Consider the following 20,124-nt stretch of genomic DNA (forward strand, 5'->3'; position numbering starts at 1 on the left):
ATATAAATGTTCTATGTTTACATGTTCAAAGAAAGTCTAATTCATCTGTGAATGGTTAATAATTGGAGATGGCTGCTGAGTTAGACAGACTTCCTCTCATCACTGGAACCCAGCCGGTACAGACCCCTGCAGGCTCTGTGCATTCTGCCTCAGTCTCTGTGGGTTCACATGTGCATCTGTTGTATTCAGTAGGCCTTGTGTCCTTGGTGTACCTCATCTCCTCAGGCTCTTAGACTCCTTCCTCTTCCTTTTCCACAGGGTTCCCTGAGGCCTGAGAAGGATTTGATGAAGACATCTTGTTTAAGGCTGAGTGTTCCAAGGTCTCTCTCTCTCTCTCTGCACATTGTCTGGCTATGCGTTTCTGTAATTATTCTCATCTGCTGCAGGAAGAAGCTTCTCTGATGAAAACTGAGGAAGGAATTGACCTACAGTATAGCAGAATGTAATTAGGAGTCATTTTATTGCTACATTCCTTCAGCAAAACAGTGATATTTGGTATTTAGGTCCCTGACCTATCCAGGCTTAGGTTCTTGGCCTCCTGAGCCTGGTTAAGGATGGGTTCCACCTCATGGGATGGCCCTTTAATCCAATGAGATATTGGTTATGCCCACAAGCTCTGTACCACTATTATACCAATATATCTTGCAGGAAGATCATTCTTAATCAGTCACAAGCTTTGTAGCTGGATTGGTGTCTACTTTTCTCCTTTGATAGCGTGCAAAGTACCTTTCAGTACCATGAACACTACTCTGTAGTATGAACACTCTACACAGATACCAGCTCTCTGTGTTCAATTAGTTGTATAGGTGTTGACTTCAGCAACCGGGTCCTGTCATCAGTTACTGGAGAGCAGCCAATTGCCTTGGCAATAGCCTAAGTTGTTTGGGGCCCCTTTGGCCAATAACTCAAAGAGATGTAACCCATTCCTAGTACTGGGAGCTTCATGGTGATAAGAGATGTCCAGTTGGCATTCCATCTCCCCTGCTATTTGCTTATTTCATTTAGATAACCTTTGCACATACATATTCCTCAGGAAGCTTCTATTGTATTAGGTTTTCATACAACCTCTCTGATGGCCCTTAGTTTTAGCTGTTCCTTATTATATTCCTTCCCTCGTCTCTTTCTTAGCTTCCCCGTCCTTTCTGATTCTCCCATTCCAGCCCCCCCCACATCCATCTAAAATTAATTATTCTATTTCCTCTTCCTAAGTCGATCTATCCTTCCATCCCTCCCTAGTCCCTTACTCTACACCTATCCTCTGTGGATTATAGTTTGCTTATCAAAGACTTAACAGCTAACACCAAAGTATAAGAAATACATACCATGTTTGTCTTTTCTAAGTGTGGGTTACCTGACTCAATGAGTTTTTCTAGCTCCACTTGCCCACAAATTTTATGATTCATTTTTTAACCTCTGAGTAATATCCCATTGTGTGTAAATATATATTTTCTCTATCCATTCATGTATTGATGGATATCTAATTTGTTTCTAATTTCTGGCTATTATGAACAGAGCAGCAATGAATATAGTTGAGCAAGTGTCTCTGTAGTATCAAGTGAACTTTGGGAATATGCCCAAAAGTAGCATGGTTAGATCTTGGGGTAGATCAATTCCTAGTTTCTGGAGGAAGCAACCACACTGATTTATAGTGGCTATATACATTTGTACTCCCACCAGAAATGGATAAGCATTCCCCTAACTCTGCATCATCACCAGCATGAGCTAACATTTGTTTTATTGCTTTTGGTTACTCAGATGGGTGTAAAATGAAATCTCAAAGTAGTTTTGGTTTACATGTCCCTGATGACTACAGATGTTGAACACTTCTTCAAGTGTTTCTCAGTCTTTTTTGTTTCCTCTTTTAAGAATTCTCTGTTTAGATCTGTACTCAATTTCTTGGTCTCCAGGTTTTTTAGTTCTTTATATATTTTGAGTTTTAGCCTTACATCAGATATGTAGTTGGCAAAAAAAAAAAAAAAATCATCTTTTCCCATTCTGTAGCCTACCACTTTGTCTGAATGATGGGGTCCTTTATTGTACCAAAGGGTTTTAGTTTCATGGTGTTCCATTTATTGTTCTTACTGCCTGTGGCATCAGCGTTCTGTTCAGAGAGTTTTTCTCTTATATTATTAAAGAACCAAAAGCTACATTTAAAGGTTCTTTTTCTACCAACACAATCATTTTTATTTTGTTTTCTGGACAATCCATCTAAAAATCCAGGTCAAATGCCTATATAATACCAGAAAACACAGAAAAATTATATTATAATGAACTTAAATTTCATTTGGATGTAAACATGTATGGAAAATTGGAAATGACCAAGTGTGTGTGTGTGTGTGTGTGTGTGTGTGTGTGTGTGTCTAAAATATAAGAGTAACTGTTAATTGAGAAAGATTGGAAGATATAGGACATAGCCATAGCAGCTACTTGAGATATAAATCTAAGAATTGGGAAATAGATCGATAAAGTCTTAAGTATATTTCTTAAACACATACTTTATTAACCAACTTATGACTAAGATAACTGAGAAATTATTAAGGCTCATCATTTACTTGATTTTATTTTTTGTCCTGTAGCTGAAAAATAGTTTAAAGTAGTATCTATTAGAATCTACTTGTCCCTTGCAAGCAAATTTAAGCACATTTCAAATCTAAAAATCCAAAAGGAACATTCAAAACTTACTAGAAACTATTTTTTAAATCTAGTCATTTCCCCAAAATTGAATAATATTAGCAAAACTGTCCTGGCCAGCAGGGCATTAAATAGGGGTCCAGGGAGGTCACCTGAAAGAGAGTGGGGCGGGGGAGGGGGGAGAACGACGACAGACAGACACAAAGAATGAGTGGCTCGTCTATAGTCTGACCAAATGGCTGATTTTACTTTTTTCACACAGGGGTTATATACACAAAAAGGCAAGATGTGGGGAAGGGGATGATGCAGGAGCATAGGTGTTCAGGGGGAGTACAGCTACTTTCCAGAACAGAGTGTCAGCTGGGTGAAAGTTCAGGGGACAGATCACTATGACTCCGCCATGATTCACTTGTCTTTATCTAAGTTGATTTTATCCACCAAGGTTACCTATCTACAAGGTCTATGACTACTCAGACTGGCAATTTTCCACCAAAGCTGCTTGTTTATAATAGCTTATAGCCATCTGTTCCAGTGTTTTTCCACAGAGACCCAAGACTTTGTGTTAGCAGCCATGTATGTCAGGCCTATTGCTGATTTTAGGCCTATGACTGATTTTAGGCCTTCAGTGTGTAAGCAGGGCTGCCCCTGACACAAAATAGATGATGGTGTAACAAACAAATTGCTTTTAAATCAAAGTACAATTTTAAAAGACCAAAGATCATACTGGTGGCAAAGCAGAAGCATACACTCTCTTAAAAATAAAAAACAAAGATGTTTTTCATCCCTAATTCTCAGTTTCTAGTTGATGCATTATAGGAAAACCTGAACAGTGTTGTGTCCCTAGTGTTTATAAGGCTCACTTATAAAAATCTCCTTCTTGAGAGGCAAAGGCAGGCAGATTTCTGAGTTCAAGGCCAGCCTGGTCTACAGAGTGAGTTCCAGGACAGCCAGGGCTACACAGAGAAACCTTGAAAAAAAAACAAAAAACAAAACAAAACAAAAAATCTCCTTCTTAATTGCTAAGTTCCAAAAACGTGTTGCTTTCTTTGATAAATTTCTCAAAAACCACAGAATAGCCCTCTTCTTGGGTACAAAGTAAGACCCTTTTTAACCTTGGAAACTTTTATTCCAGGTATATGGTGTTTGAAAAGTCATTCAGTGACAAGTGACTGCTACAATGCTACTAAAAAGTCAGTATGTTTTATTTCTTGAAGTAATATAATTATATCATTTCCCTCTTTTCTCTTTCTAACCACCCCCTTACCACGTGTTCCTTTCCTGTTCTCCTGTGTGAGTGTTTTCAAGGCTGATCATTTAGTACTGGACAACTACTTGGTGTGTTCTTTCTTGGGGAAGACTTTCTCATCCTTTCTCCCACTCTCAGCATTCCATGGTTGCTTGCAGTTCTTCGTGTAGGGTTTAGGCCTTGTGATACTGCCCCGTCCCTGTCTACTTTGGCATGTCCACTGATGTCATCCTTACTCAGGTCATGTTTAGGCAGTCATGTGGGTAAGACTTCATGGTGTCACTTCTAATATTCCTAGAAGAAACAATCTCACAGCAAACTACTGTTCCACCAACTTCTACTATCTTTCCATTCCCACCACTGCAATGATCCCTGAGTTGTATTTCAGACATATCCGTTGAGACTAAGCTACACAACACCACATTTTGATGTGTTCTGGTTTTCTATAATAATCTCCATCTGTTGTTTAAAATAAAAAGTTTCCTTAATTACAGGTGAAAGCTACACTTATCTGTCAGTATAAGGACAAATATTTGGAGCGTAGTTAGGGATTGTGCTATTTTGGGAGGCGATGGTTGTAGGTTCTCCTCCAAGATCCACAACTTTGCTAGTGCTAATGAAAATTTAAATATACCCCTTTCTATCCTCAAAGTATTCCTATCTCAAAAGCTTAACACACACCCATTCTTGGCTATTTAGAACTTCTGCAATACATCTGGATCTAAATCTGAACTTAAGAATAAACATTTCTTCACTGCTTTCAATCTAGGCCAGAACTATTGATCACTTTAAAACAGATGGCACAACACTGAAGAGACATAAAATGGTCTAATTTTATCTCAGATTCAGACTAACCCCCTAGAAAATGGAAATGATAAATTTTTAAATTTTTCCATAAATTATAGAATATAACCTATCAGCTTTTGGTTCAATAAATTTTAAAAGAGATACTTTCAAGTTGATTTGGGACATACATACTTAACAAGAATACCAAAAAATAGCTAAGAGCCAGTAAAAAGTACATGAAATTTCATGGCTTATATAGGTTGCATTTGTGCGTGCGTGCGTGCGTGCATGCGTGTGTTTGTGTGTGTGTGTGTGTGTGTGTGTGTGTGTGTGTAATGTGTTTTTGTGTATGTTCTGAGAGAGAAATATATGGGCCACAAAAGCAAAATACCTTAAAATATTGTATTTTATAATAAACAGCAATAAATTTAAGAAATGCAAATGCCACTTGCATGTCTATATAACAATTATAACCAACAATGAAATTCATTAGTAACTTCTAAAAGCAATAGAATATAATTCAGTGTCATCTTTCTCTAGATTTAGCTTAGCTAAATTTCTTCAATTTATATTCAGGGTATTTCTCAAATTATACAAAAATATCCCAATTCTTTAAAAATTATTAGTAATACAGCAAGGTACTAGAAAGTCAAGTATTCTTACCATCTGCTCATACTGTGCATGCCTCATCTTTTCATAAGCAGAGGCCATTTTATCCACCAGACCCCATAACTGAGGTACATAATCATACCAGCTGCCTAACTATGCCAAGCATGCCTGTCATGCAAACAGCTCCTCTTTCTGAATTAATTGTGTCCACTGGACCAATTTAATACAGCACTTCTCTAGGATGACTTTGCCAACTGTGACAGCTGTTGCATGGAAGTCTACAGTGCATACACTGCTGCGCACAGCCTACTCTCATTGTGGATATTACATTTCTAAATAATGTACTCCAAAAATTTACACAGTTAGAGGCTCATGCATCACCAGAAAATAATATGACTCTCTAAAGTTACAGTCACTGATTCAAAAACAAATACCAACATCTCACATTAGTAGGCCCTTTCACTTGTGACTGCAACTTACAAGATACATGGAATCAAGGAATGAGTATTTAACAAACATACAAAATGAGACTAACAAAATGGCTTACTAAGTAATAAATTGCTGACAAGCCCAATAATCCCCAGGGCCCCAGGACATGGTAAAGGGAAGAAATCAACTTTTACAAGTTGTCCTCTTTCTTCTATGTGCATATAGTGACACATGTAGATATATACATACACACACATACTAAAAATTATCCACAAATTTTATATAAGCAAAACCACAAAATAATCAAGCTCAGTATTCATTGTCATAATATAAACCATAAAAATTGAGCAAATTGGCCTTCACTAAAGTTAAAAATGTGTTCTTCAAAACAACATAAATAAATGAAAAGCAAGATGGAAATTGAAATAAATATTTGTAATACATAAATCTGACAAGGACTTTGTAGATATATTTTAAAGTCTTGCATCTCAACAATAAAAACTATTCCCCAAGTAGGAAAGAATAAACACTTGAAGAAACTCAAATGACAAAACTCAAAAGGATGCTTGGCATCACTGATCATAAGGGGACACAAATGCAAATTATACCACAATGAGGCACAAGCTACTATGGTTAGAATGGCTAAACCCAAGAACAAAGTTAAATAAGAGACAAGGTCCACTCGCCGATATTCAAATGAAAGTATGTGACCTGAAAGAATTTTCAAAACACTCTCATTCATCTTTCATACTATCATACTATCAAATATTCCTTTGCTTACTTTGATCTCTTTTAACTAAATCCTTCATGTTGACTTAAAACAAGCTTGAGCCTATCTTATGTGGATAAATTAGCGACACACACACTGGTCTCACAGTTTCACCAGCTTCTACTCCTTTCCTTTTCTCTCCAAACGATTTGTATCAGGGGTCTCCATTAGCTCCTGTCGAATTGGCCCTTAAGCCAGACTGTCTGCTTTCCATCTCTGTCCTCCTTAAAACGTGTCTTACTAAAAGCAGCACTGCAACAACTATCACAGCACTAAACCCGTCCTCACTTTAACTGATCTGACAGCAGTGTTCAACTCTAATGAAGCTCTACTCTCTGCTGTCCAGACACCAGACTCCCTAGGTTTCCTTCTATCCATCAGGCCACACATTCGGTCTCTTTTACAGTGTATGGTCCCCCTACAGTAAACACTCCAGTTTCTCAAGCCCCAATCTTAAATATATATTCTCTCATTCTCTCCTCCTTCCCTCTCCCCCTCCCTCTTCCCCTTTCCCCCTCCCCTCTCTCTCTCCCACTTCTCCCCCATCCTTTATCTCTCTCCCAGAGCTGAGCTGAGGGCTAAACCCAGGACCTTTTGCTTACTTGGCAAGTGCTCTACCACTAAGCTAAATCCCCAACCCACTCCCTCTCTCTCTTTATTTTAATCTATGTTCTCATTCTAGATAATAATATTCCTTCCCTCACTCAACTCACTATCTACCTGGAAATGACTACCAGATCTGACCCACCCCTTCAAACTGAAGACTGAGAATATATTGCTTTAAAGAGATTCTGAATTATCAATGTCATAAGAATAGTACAGAAAATCTGAATGAAAACATGCTACATACAAACAATTATATATCTAATTAGTAGCTTAGGATCTCCATAATGAATGGCATACACAAATAAAAAGAGCATTAAGAATCTCAATGTCAGTACTCACTAATGTGGAAAAGGAGGGAGTGGGAATTAAGGAGTGCAATTATAAGGTTCTACCCAATGCTGGTGACCAAAACAACTACTATTTTTTATCTGAAAAGGTGTGCTATTTTATTTTTTAATTGAAAATAGATTCTTCTCTCATACAACATATCCAGACCACAGTTTTCCCTCCCTCCCAGCTCTACCCACAGTTCCCCCAAAACTTATTAAAGTCTTCAGTAGCACCAAAACAGTGGTCAGCCAAAAATCATTCTATCTAGTGACAAAGACAGGTAAGGGTTAGAAGGAGTCAGCCCACTGTGCTACTTTGAAACAAGTGGTTGGAGTGCTATGATCCACTGTGTAAGAACTAGACCTAAGGCACTAGTGACTGAAGGCAAGGTCTAGGTCCCACTACGGTAAGCAGACTGTGAACTCAGAATTCAGGGCTAAAATTAATTCATCTCGACAGAGTATTAAAATAAAGAAACACGGATTCAAATAAGAGTTCTGTGGTACTTCATAGGTTTCCAAAAACAAAGCTAAGATCATTCATTCAACCTCTACTGCAAGCCAAGTGTATAGTATCCTGCTACTTCAACCAAGACAATGTAAAAAGACAACGGAGAGAAGGAAGGAAGGGAGGGAGGGAGGGAGGGAGGGAGGGAGGGAGGGGAGGGAGGGAGGGAGGGGAGGGAGGGAGGGAGGGGAGGGAGGGGAGGGAGGGGAGGGAGGGGAGGGTGGGGCAAACAAAACAAATTCATTGTCCATATAGAGATGGACACACAGCTGTCCCTAACAACCAGAGGAGCCTTTCCCAGAGGAAAGATTAATACCAGCAGAGAGATTTGAAGTCAGAAGACCCGTCTTCTCATTCCTTTCTTCTTTTTCTCAAGCTTGCTAATTCATAACAACATGAAATCATTAGTATTTATACCTCAATTTTATTTACATAAAATAAAGTTTATTTAAAATTATTTTCTAACATGTAATACCTCCAAAACATTATCATTTATAAATACTAAAATACAAACACAAGTATTAAATATTAACAAATTAACACTCACATAGGAACACTGTACATGAAAAGATCAAATTATTCCTAGATAAGCTCTGAAGATACTGCATGCTTCAGAGGGAAGGGCTACAAGGACTATCAGGAGCTACAAAGGAGTGAGTAAACAAAACTACTTCTCATAACATGTTGGAAATGCTTCTATATTAAGTAAAACTAATTTCTAGTCATAGAATAGAACCCGTAATACGTTCTATAAATAGAAGTCTGTCCTCCATAGTTCTTCTGGAAAACAAAAGTTAGAGTGTATCTTAGCTCTCACTTTTATATGCTGGCCAGACTTTTATTTCCAAATAAAATATGAACTTGAAAAGGTTGTGATTAAAAAGGGAGAAGAATAGATACTCTATAATGAGTATATAATCAGAACATTGCTTATCTTAGAAATATCAGAGCCAGGACAAGATGTTATGTATTAATAAGACAACCAAAGATATATGCACATAGAATCATTCAAAGAATAAAAACATGTTCCTTAAGATTTGAAAAAGATAGCTGGGGAAGAAATGAAAGGAATTACTGTTAGGTACAAAAAGGACCTCAAAAGGACAGTGTCCTAAATGGAAGGGGGCTCAGAAGCCAGAAGGATTGTTATTGAGTAAACAGATGCCTGAAGGTGGGTGGGTTTCTATATTAGAATGAAAACCACGATGTCTGTTCCTTATCCACACAACAGTCTACTGCCTCAGCAAGGGCATCTAGTTCCTGGTCAATCTGAATAGCCTGTTATTAGCTCAAAGACCACAACCCTGCTGACTGTCATATAAAATCTGCTTGCTTTTCCACTAGTTTGCTGTTCCATCTGACCCCTACCACACCCCAGTAAACAGTTTGATTCCTTAATAAACCTTTCTGTCTACTGCTGGAGTAGAGTTTAGTGGTTTCACTGTGCTCTCACTCATAACAGCCAGCTTATATACAATGTATATACATGCAAGTATAGGGAATTCAGTACTACAATTTTTCTTCCTAATAAAAATACAAGGTAGTCCAGGATATAAAATAAAAGTTTAAATGAGCTGTCTAGTCCAGGTTATCTGTATGTAGGGTTATAGCATTTAGGTTATAGCATTTAGTGTGCTAATATCACAAAAGTTACAGGCATCCATTCCAACCAACAGTCTGATTCCACCAGCGAGTTATTCCTGCCAGTGTGCCAGGTATTTGCAGAAACTTGGCCTTCTAGCCCAGGCCAACCATGTGATGAATATTTCAATGTGAGCTCTGTCAACAGCATACTGAACTGTGACTGGACTGTGAGATAATGTAAAACAGCTGGTGCTTTGAGACATTAAGTTTCCCTGAAGTCTATTATATAGTGTTCTAAGAGTCTCCACAACTATCCAAAGATTCAGTGACTTGGCAGAACTAAAAAACACCCAAAGTCAAAGTTATGACTAAGAACTAGTAAAGCAAAAGAAACAAAAGCAAAAGCAACAAAAAGACCCAGGGGTCTAAGTCCCAGAGAAAGCATGCATGAGACTTCTAGAGACCTCTAACAGTAATGGTAATAGTAATACACAAGACACACATAAATCCTGCAGCAGTGAATTCTAACAGTCTGTGCAGGGTTGGCCACAGGAGAAACTTCTCAGAAACAGTATCTACAGTTTTTCCTGGAAGCTAGTCATGTAGGCACCTTCTGCCCCACACATGGCAAATGTCAGACTCCCAGAGTAAAGCTGGGGCATGTCTTATAGCACACTGTGTGCACTAGCAGTTAGAACACATGCACTGCTCATCTTTAGGGAACCTCCAGCAGTGCATGTTACTGAGCAGTCTGAGTTCTGCTGTGTCAGCTGCGCTCTGTGCAGACAGCAACAGGCAAATGAGACAACTGTCACTAACACAGACATGGGTAAGAACTTTGTGGGCACAGCCAACCACAAAACAGCATTTGTAACACTCCTATGAGAAAATTAAAGCAAATCACAGAAACCAGTATCAAATTAAAAAGTGTAAATAATACTCTTTTTGAAATATGCATCACTATAGAAAACCTCAGAGTAAAATTAATGTCTGAAAATTAATTCTTAATTGTAGTCTCCTAGGTAAACCTTCATACATGCTATTTAAATGCTACTAGTAAAATATTACGCAATTGGAAAGGTAATTTTTTAACAGCCAGTTTTCTCCAGACACCTGCCATCACGATGCTCAACCTACCAGGCCCACAGTAATGGAGCCAGACAACCAAGGACTGGAGTAAATCTTTTTGCCCTTGTTTAGGTGTTTTGTGACAGAAACACAAAAGCAACTAACTCAATAGTAAACAATAAATTAATTTAAGCATAATTTAAATGATTATAGAAAATACAATTAAGAAACAAAATGTAATTGTAATTATACAGAGGATGTTATATAATAATTTAATGATTATAAATTTAATGAAACAAAATAACATGAACAACATGAACTGCCATTTGGGCTGCTAAATATAGACTATTTTTTCTTATTCTGTAAGAAGATAAAAAGCAAGAGAGTATTAAAAATATTCAAGCCTAGCCCAGAAGAGGTGGTGCATTCCTGTAATCCCAGCACTCCAGAGACAGGAGCAGGTGTCATATACGAGTTTGAGCCCAGCAGGGTCTTCAAATGAGTTCTAGGACAGCCAGGGCTAACATAGAAAAAAACCTGTCTCAAAGCCACAACAACAACAAAAAATGCGTGTGTTGCGGCAAGAATTTCCTCATCCAATCTATTTAAATATCAGTGCAGCAGGAGGCCTGTGATTGGACAGGGAAAAGGGAAGTGGAGCTAAGAGTTGCAGAGGAGAGGAGAGGAGAATCAAGATGAGCATGGCTTTAAATAGCCACAGGTAGAAATAATACCGTAATAGATAGAATAATTGAAATAACTTGTCTAAATTGTGTGGGCATCTTGTGTACTGAGAATTTATTGATATATAAATCTGACTGGTTAACTATATGCTTTAAGAGTTTTGATTTTACTTGGTTACTGGGGATTGTGATATCTAACCGTGAGGTTAGCAGTCACTGTATGGGGCTAGGACTAGAACCATGGAGGTAGTGGAGTTGGCAGGTGGAGGCAGGGAACCCGCCAACATCAGGGGGTGGGAGAGGGCAGGCCAGAGGGTCTGCTGAGATGAGAACACCCCACTTGGGCCCGGTGGCCCGCTGGTGCTTGCAATAGTGTGGGAACAGAAGGTACCACATCTGGGCAGAACGCTGGTGGCAGTAGCACGGGAAGCATTCATTTTTTAATACTTCCCGCAACTGTGTGTGTGTGTGTGTGTGTGTGTGTGTGTATGTGTGTGTGTGTGTGTGTGTGTGTGTGTGTGTGTGATAAATTAACTGTATTATTATGCCTTTTGTTTTTATGTTTAAGGCTTGGTTCCACTGTCTTCAAGTCTAACTTCTAGTTAGATACAGAAATGTTTATGGTGGTTTGGTAGCCTTTGTGGTTTTATCTTTGAACATGTCCCACAGAATTCCTGTATTGGAAATAATTCTCACTGTGACAGTACTGCAAATGGGACCAAACTGGCTAATAGGGTTAGGCAGTATCCTCATGACTAAATAAAATCAGGCAAAAAGTAAGATAAAACATAAACATAAAAATTCAAAAAAGTGATTAAAACTATGTCACAGGATAGCTGGGGAAGGTTCCTTCCAGGAATCTAGCCATAGAGAGATATGAATAAAATTATTCATGTAATTAATACCCTCAGTATAAATGATCAAAAGGTATATTATGTAGAAATGCCAATTATATTGTTTGTCAGACATGACTATCACTTTCCAATATTTTATAGTCATACTTCCTTTAAAATCAGAAATAAATGGAGGAAATCTTACACTTTAATTTGTAATTTACCACTAGTCCAATAAAAGAATATAAATTCAACCATATGGGAAAACTTCTATTCTGCTTAATGGACATTACATTAAAATGATTCCTCATGACTTACTGCTATATCCATACACAGGTGCATCTTTCAACATCCATTGGAGAAGCTTCCTACAGTAGAAGACAAGCAAAACCAAGGTCCACAACAGCTCAACATGCAAATAAAAGACTTCAGAGGGCCCAGTTTTATAGGTGATGTCTATATCATACTCCTCCCCTCAGGCTCAGGGAGGCTGGAGCTGCAGAAAGAGACCTGCTACAGAGCTGGGGAAAGACTGCAGGATTGCAGGACTGCATTTAAAGGAACTGAGGGAGAGGTGAAGATATACAGTTAGCCTATCTGCTGCCCTGGCAGGAGTAGCCTGTGTAAACATATAATAGCCAGGATAGTATGTCTCCACTAGAGTTTGGCAACTCTATCACAGCAAGCCCTTAGTATTGCAGCATAGATGAAGCACAATAAAATGGCCTTAAAATAGCCTTTATAAATATGAAAAAAAGAACCCTTAAAGAAGAAATGACTAAATCCCTTAAGGAAATCTATGAAAATATAAACAGTGATAAGAATTAAAAAAAATTTCAAGCCCTAAAAAGGGAAACAAAGAATACCAAAACTAAGGGAAATCTTGAAGAAAAAAAAAAAAAAACATTTTGGAACTTGAACAGGAACCTCAGAGGGAAGCCTCACTAACAGAATATAAGAGACGGAATAGAGACTCTCAGACATTGACGCCTCAGGAGAGGAAACGGATACCTCAGTCAAAGATACTGTTAAATCTAAAAAGCCCTTTACACAAAACATCCAGGAAACCTGGGATACTGTGAAAAGACCAAACCTAAGAATAAAAAGAATAGAAAAAAAGGGGAAATCCAGGTAAAAGGAACAGAAAACAAAAATCAACAGAATCAACCCAGAAAATTTTCAATCACAATAGATGGAGAAAATAAACATTCCATGAAAAATAAACACACACATCATAGCAACAACAAAATAACTGGAATCACAAACACTGCTCATTGACGTCTCTCAATATCAGTGGTCTTTTAATTCCCCAGTAAAAAGCACAGAATAACAGAATAGATGTAAAAACAGGATTCATCCTTTTGCTACATCCAAGAAACACACCTAACATCAAGACAGACATCACCTCAGGGTAAAAGGATGAACAAAGATATTCCAAGAAAATGAACATATGTAGCAAGCTTGTATAGCCATTTTAATATCTGAATAACTTATACTTCAAACCAAAACTAATCAGAAGAGATAGAGAAAACTACTACATCCTCATCAAAAGAAAAATCCACCAAAAGGGCACTGCAATTCTTAACATCTATGCACCAAACACAGGAGCACTCAAATTTCAAAAGAAACACTACTACAGCTTAAAACACATACTGACCCTCACACACTGTCGATAGGAGATGTCAATACCCCACTCTCACCAACGGAAAAGTCATTCACACAAAAACTAAACAGAGAAATATTGGAGGTAACAGACATTATAAATAAACCAAATGAACCTAACAGATTCACTTCATCTAATCACAAAATAAGATACCTTCTACACTGCACCTCATGGAACTTTCTCCATAATTAACCACATACTCAGACACAAAACAAGTCTAAAGAGATGCAAGAAAATTGAAACAATACCTTGCATCCTATCTGACCACTGTGATCAAAGCTGGATATCAACAACAAAAGAAATAACAGAAAATTTGAAAATTCATGTCAACCAAACAACTCCTACTGAATAAAAAATGGGTCAAGACATAAATTAAGAAGTTAAACTTTCTATAATTGAGTTGAGATGAATATAACATACCAAATTTATGGGATATAGTGAAGGTGGTTCTAAAAGCTAAATTAGCTAAGTGTCTACCAAAAAAAAAAAAAATATGAAGAGATCTCAAACTAGTGATTTAACAGCACACCTGAAAGCTTTAGAACAAAAAGGGGGAAAAAATCATACCCAAAAGAAGTAGATAGCAAGAAATAATCATACTCGGGGCTGAATTCAATAAAATAAAAGCAAAGAAACAATACAATTGATCAATGAAAGAGTTTGTTCTTTGAGAAAAATCAGTAAGACTGACAAAACCTTATTCAAATTAACTAAAAAGAAGAGAGAGAATATCCAAATGAACAAAATTAAAAATGAAAAGGAAGCTATAACAACAAACACCAAGAAAATCCAACAATCATAAGAACATACTTTAAAAACCTGTACTCTACCAAATTGGAAAATCTAAAAGAAATGGATCATTTTCTTGATATATACCAATCACCAAAGTTAAAACAAGATCATATAAGCAACTTAAACAAACCTATAACCCCTAGTGAAATAGAATCAGTTATTAAAAGTCTCCTAACAAAGAAAAGCACAGGGCCAGATGATTTTAACACTTAATTCTAACAGACTTTCAAAGAAGAGTTAATGCCAATATTCCTCAAATTATTTCACAAAACAAAACCAGAAGGAACATGGCACAACAAAATAAAGACTCAACAAAGAAAGAGAATTACAAACCAATTTCTCTTATGTAAAGATTCTCAATAGAATATTTGCAAGCCAGCTGTGCCATGGGGATGCATGCTTTTAATCCCAGTACTCAGGAGGCAGAGGCAGGTGTTCCTCTCTGAGTTCCAGACCAGCCTGGTCTACAGAGTAAGTTCTACAACCACTGCTATTTAGAGAAACTCTGTCTCAGAGGAAAAGGAAGATTATAAACCAAATCCAAGAACATCAAAAAGACCAACAATGATCAAGTATACATCATCTCAGAGCTTCAGGGAAATTCAATATACAAAAATCAATAAATGTAATCCACAATATAAACAAACTGATTTAAAAAAAAATAAGATCATCTCATCACATGCAGAAAAGGCCTTTGACAAAATCCAGCACCCCTTTATGATAAACACAATAATGGCACAAGCAAGCCCATGGCCAACTCCAACTTAAATGGAGAGAAATTCAAAACAATTCCACTAAAATCAAGAACAAGACAAGGCTGTCCACTCTCTTAATACCTTTCCAACACAGTTCTTAAAGTCTTAGCTAGAGCAATAAGATTACAAAAGGAGATCAAGGGACACAAATTGGAAAGGAAGAAGTCAAACTATCATTATTTACAGATGATATGACAGCATATATAAGTAACCCTAAAAATTGCACTAGGAACCTCTTACAGCTGATAAACACTTTCAGCAACATAGCCAGATACAAAATTAGCTTGAGAAAATCAGTAGCCTTCAAACATAAAAATGGCAAACAAACTGGGAAAGAAATCAGGGAAACAACACTTTTCACAATAACCTCAAATAATAAAAAATATCTAGGGTAACTCTAACCAAACAAGTGAAAGACTTGTATGAAAAGAAAAAACAAACAAAACCCTTAAAGACATGGAAGAAAGATAGCAGAAGATATTAAGATGTCCCATGTACATGGATTGGTAAGATTATTAAAAATGGCCATCCTACCATAGGCAATCTACAGATTCAATGCAATCCCTATCTTGTTAATCACAAAAACTTCTTTAGCTCCAACTAACCAGATACCACAGGTCTTCACACAAATGACCTTGTAGTTTTTGCTTTCCTCTGAAACTTCGTAACCCAGGCCTCCATTGTCTGCACTGCTCTCAACATTCTTAATCTTATGAGCTTCTACCGAACAGCCCAGTGAGCTCTCAACACTCAATGACTTCTACCCCAAGTTTCAAAGTCCTTCAACAATCCTCCCAAAACATGGTCAGGTCTGTCACAGAAATACCCCGTCCTAGTACCAATTTTTGTCCTAATTGGGGTTATTATTGCTTTGATGAAACACCATGACCAAAAGCAACTTGGAGAGAAAGGTATTTATTTGGCTTATTTTTCCATATCACAGTTCATCACTGAAGGAAGTCAGAACAAGAACTCAGGCAGGGTAGGAACCTGGAGGCAGGAGCTGATGCAGAGGCCATGGAGGGGGGCTGCTTACTGGCTTGTCCATCATGGCTTGCTTGCTTAGCCTGCTTCCTTATGGAACTTAAGACCACCAACCCAAGAGTGGCACCACCACAGTAGACTGGACCCTCTCTCATCAATCACCAATCAATAAAATGCCCTACAGGCTTCTCTGCTTACAGCCTGGTCTTCTGGGACATTTTGTAAGAGTTCTAGCCTCTCAAAATGACTATAGGTTTTATGTAGCTGACATAAAACTAGCTAGCACAGTTACTTTTGCTTTTCAGAATCAGGCTCACTTGGACGGCCAGGGACTTGCTATGCAGATGAGGAGAGTCTCCACTGCACAGGTTCTCCTACCTCTGCCTTTTGAGTGCTGGGATTGAAGACAGACGTGTACCCCCGTTTCTGGGTTCTCTTCCAATTTGTTTGGTGGGTTTTTCAGCTGGCTGGGTGGCTGGTTTATTTGTATGTTTTCATTCTTCATCATTTTTTAATTTTGGTTGGTTGTATCTTTGTTTTTGCTTTTGTCTTTTTTGCTAGCATTTTAGTAATTATTTTCTCCTGTTGTTATTTCTTATGCAATTATATTTACAAATTTGTATATCAGTTGTTAACTCACTAAGTTTTATACTCTATCTTTTCCAGAATTGTCCTTAATAGCTATTTTCATTTTTCTAAATCCCCCAATCTTCTCTTCTACATCTACAATACTCCCCTTAGTCTCTCTCACACCTTCAGCCACACACACAGCTTCTCAGACACACAGGACCCTCTCTCTCTTCTTTCCCTATTTCTTCCACACCTTGCTACTCAAATAATAATGCACCCAGCTCTAAAACAAATCTATAATCAGACTTTCTCTAATAACCCAAGATGCTGTCTCTGAACATAACAAGTATAATGAGAAGGTTCTCCTATAGCTATAAAAACCAAAGTTTGCCAATGGAAAGTGGGGCATCCCACTGTATCCCCACCGTAAATATTCAGGAAACAAAAGTGAAGTTAATGTACCTCTCTCTCTAGGACTCACAGAAGACAAAAGAGCCAAAGAGGGTGAAAGAAGAGAAAGTTAAAACGATAAAATAAACTCATTCTACAGACATGCAAAACTCCACAAAAAGAATAACACAACTGCTTACCACAGCCCATCTCCAACCTCCCAATGCCCTCATAAAAAAAGGTAGAAACTCCTGAGATAGCTGGAATACCAAGAAAGAATTTGTAGTCCTACTTAAAAAAAAAAAAAAAAACAATGACTATATTGAACATTGAAACAAACAAACACACAAACTAAAAAAAATCTATTCAAAACTTTGACAAGACAATCTTCAAAGTGAATGAAACAGTAAACTGGAGCTGAAAGACCAAAATGTGTAAGAAAATTTCAATTCAGGAAAACAAAATATGAAAAACAAAAACAAATACTGTAAATGAAAGAAATGATTAATCAAAAACTACATCAGAAAACACTATGCACTATGAAGAAGTTCCTCAAGGATGGAAAATAATACAATCATATATATGCATATACATAAACAAACATACATATGGTGGTTTGGATATGCTTGGCCCAGGAGTGGCACTATTAGGAGGTGTGGCCTTGTTAGAGGAAGTGTGTCACGGGGGGGCTAACAGTTCTACATTTTCTTCTGAAGACTGGCTCCTGCATGGTTAGGAAGAAAGATCTCATTGCCCCCCCCCCTTGCATCCTATCAGATCACCATGGAATAAGGTTGGTCTTCAATAATAACAAAAACAATGAAAAGTCCACATACACATGGAAACTGAACAATGCTCTACTCAACGATGAATTTAATGAAAATGAAGGCTCATCATACGGAAACTTATGGGACACAATGAAAGCAGTGCTAAGAGGAAACCTCATAGCTCTAAGTGTCTATAAAAAGAAACTGGAGAGAGCATACAATAGCAACTTGACAGCACACCTGAAAAGCTATAGAACAAAAAGAAGCAAATACATCCAAGAGGAGTAGAAGGCAGGAAATAATCAAACTCAGGGCTGAAATCAACCAAGTAAAAACAAAAAGAACTATACAAAGTATCAACACTGTCCAGCTAAATATATTTCTTAACAAAATCATTTATATATATAGAGAGAGAGAAAGATAGCACAATTGAAATTTTCTCTATATACAAATGTAAGTATATATACTCACTTATAACATAGGCATATCTAAGTGCATATATTCATACACATAAATACCACTTAATTCACATATTAAAGTATATTTTTTCACCAAAACCTAAATAGCATGTAATGATATAATTGTATTTACTGTTTGTTAAAGTAGTTAGTTTACCTGTTTGGGAAGTCGGAACAAGGAGTTCTTATAGAAAATGTCCTTAGCCTGGCTCCATGTACCATCAATGAGGATGATTGTGGAAGGATAAACAGGAGTATCTAATATAAATTCTTCCAAATTAGTAGCTTCAGCCCCTGGATATAATATTAATGTACCAGAGTCCCGGCAAACAGTTGAAAGTTCAACATCTCTAAAACAACAATTTTTTAAGATATCTTTATTAGGTGTGGGGAAAACAAAAGTTTTACTACACTAGTGAATACCTAAGCAACGTTCCCTCTGCCATCTTACTAAATGGAGACACTAATTCAAAGGCCAATCAAAGCCTCAGCTTCTGGTGACTGGCACGCTGTCTCCTCAGCACAGTTCTTCCATGTGGGTTCTCGTCATTATTTCCTGCCAAGGCTTTCCTAGCGAATGGCCAGTGGCATCATTTTTAACCCTCCCAAAGAAACATCTATGTAGAAAAAAACTATTCCCAACCGTCCACTCAGTCAGTCCACTTACCGCTCTTCACTGAAGCGTCGGCCAATCTTGACTGTGCATTTGTCTGGGGGAAGGCATGCTGCTAGCAGAGGGACTGTGCGCAACACTTTGCTTTCCTTTAATGAAACATTAAAGCATGGCGTTATCACCTGGGTAAGCACTTCTAAACTTTTCTGATAGAACTCAGTGATAAAGTGCAAGGACCTGAGGATCAACATCAGCATTGTAGAAAGAAAATTTCTCTGAGAAACATCCGGTTTCTAACTTAATATATTTTTTACAAGACTTTTAATCAAGATCAGAGTTTAAGAAGAGATAACATTTCTCTATCAGCATAATACAAGCACACTTTTAAAGCTTATTTATATGTATTTACAGGCTAATGGCTAGAATCATAAATTATAGGGGAAAATACTTTGTAGACATGTATACAAATGCCAGAAGGAAACCCATTATTATGTATAATTAATAAATCTTAATAATAAACTAAGTAAATTATAAATGCATGTAAATTTGTGTTAAGCTGAATAACTTATTGATAAGCTTTTTTTTCAACATTAATTACATTTTGAACATGTCAACTTGCAGACGATAATCTGTATCTCTAGACCAAAAAAGCATCAAAATGCTTAAAAGATAAAACAAAGACCATGTCAAAACAGCAGCCTCTAATTTTGACACTTCCTAATAGTCAAAGGGAACAATTTAAGGAACAAAACATATACCAGACTCTAAACCAAAATAAAAAAGTCTCCACAACATTACCTGCAAAAGGGAAGTAGCTTTCTTAAACAATTCTAAGTTGCCAATAAAGACACTGCCCACCCCAGATAGCCTCCTCTCTCCTCCCATGTAAATAGGCTGCGCTTTCAGGATTTAAAATACCCAAGCAAATGCTGACCACCATCAGTAGTTTTCCTCAGCACCCTGGCTTCCACTGCTCACAACAAGCTAACTTTGTGGGTTCTTCCTTCTTCTACTTTGCCTACCTTCTTTTCCACCCGTTTAGTCCCCTAAC

The 20,124-nt window shown here is 37.4% G+C and overlaps 1 protein-coding gene across 1 annotated transcript in view; it reads right to left on the reverse strand.

Moving 5' to 3' along the window:
* Dtwd2 (DTW domain containing 2) overlaps positions 1 to 20,124 on the reverse strand; it is an 80,059-nt gene that overhangs the window by 12,928 nt on the left and 47,007 nt on the right. Inside the window, exons 4-5 of the mRNA XM_028777160.1 lie at positions 19,128 to 19,222; positions 18,618 to 18,810 (exon numbers count right to left, since the gene is read on the reverse strand). Coding sequence (XP_028632993.1) covers positions 18,618 to 18,810; positions 19,128 to 19,222 — 288 coding nt within the window. The remainder of the gene's footprint in view (positions 1 to 18,617; positions 18,811 to 19,127; positions 19,223 to 20,124) is intronic.

Source organism: Grammomys surdaster, unplaced genomic scaffold (assembly GCF_004785775.1).
Source record: "Grammomys surdaster isolate TR1022 unplaced genomic scaffold, NIH_TR_1.0 278, whole genome shotgun sequence".
Taxonomy (NCBI): domain Eukaryota; kingdom Metazoa; phylum Chordata; class Mammalia; order Rodentia; family Muridae; genus Grammomys; species Grammomys surdaster.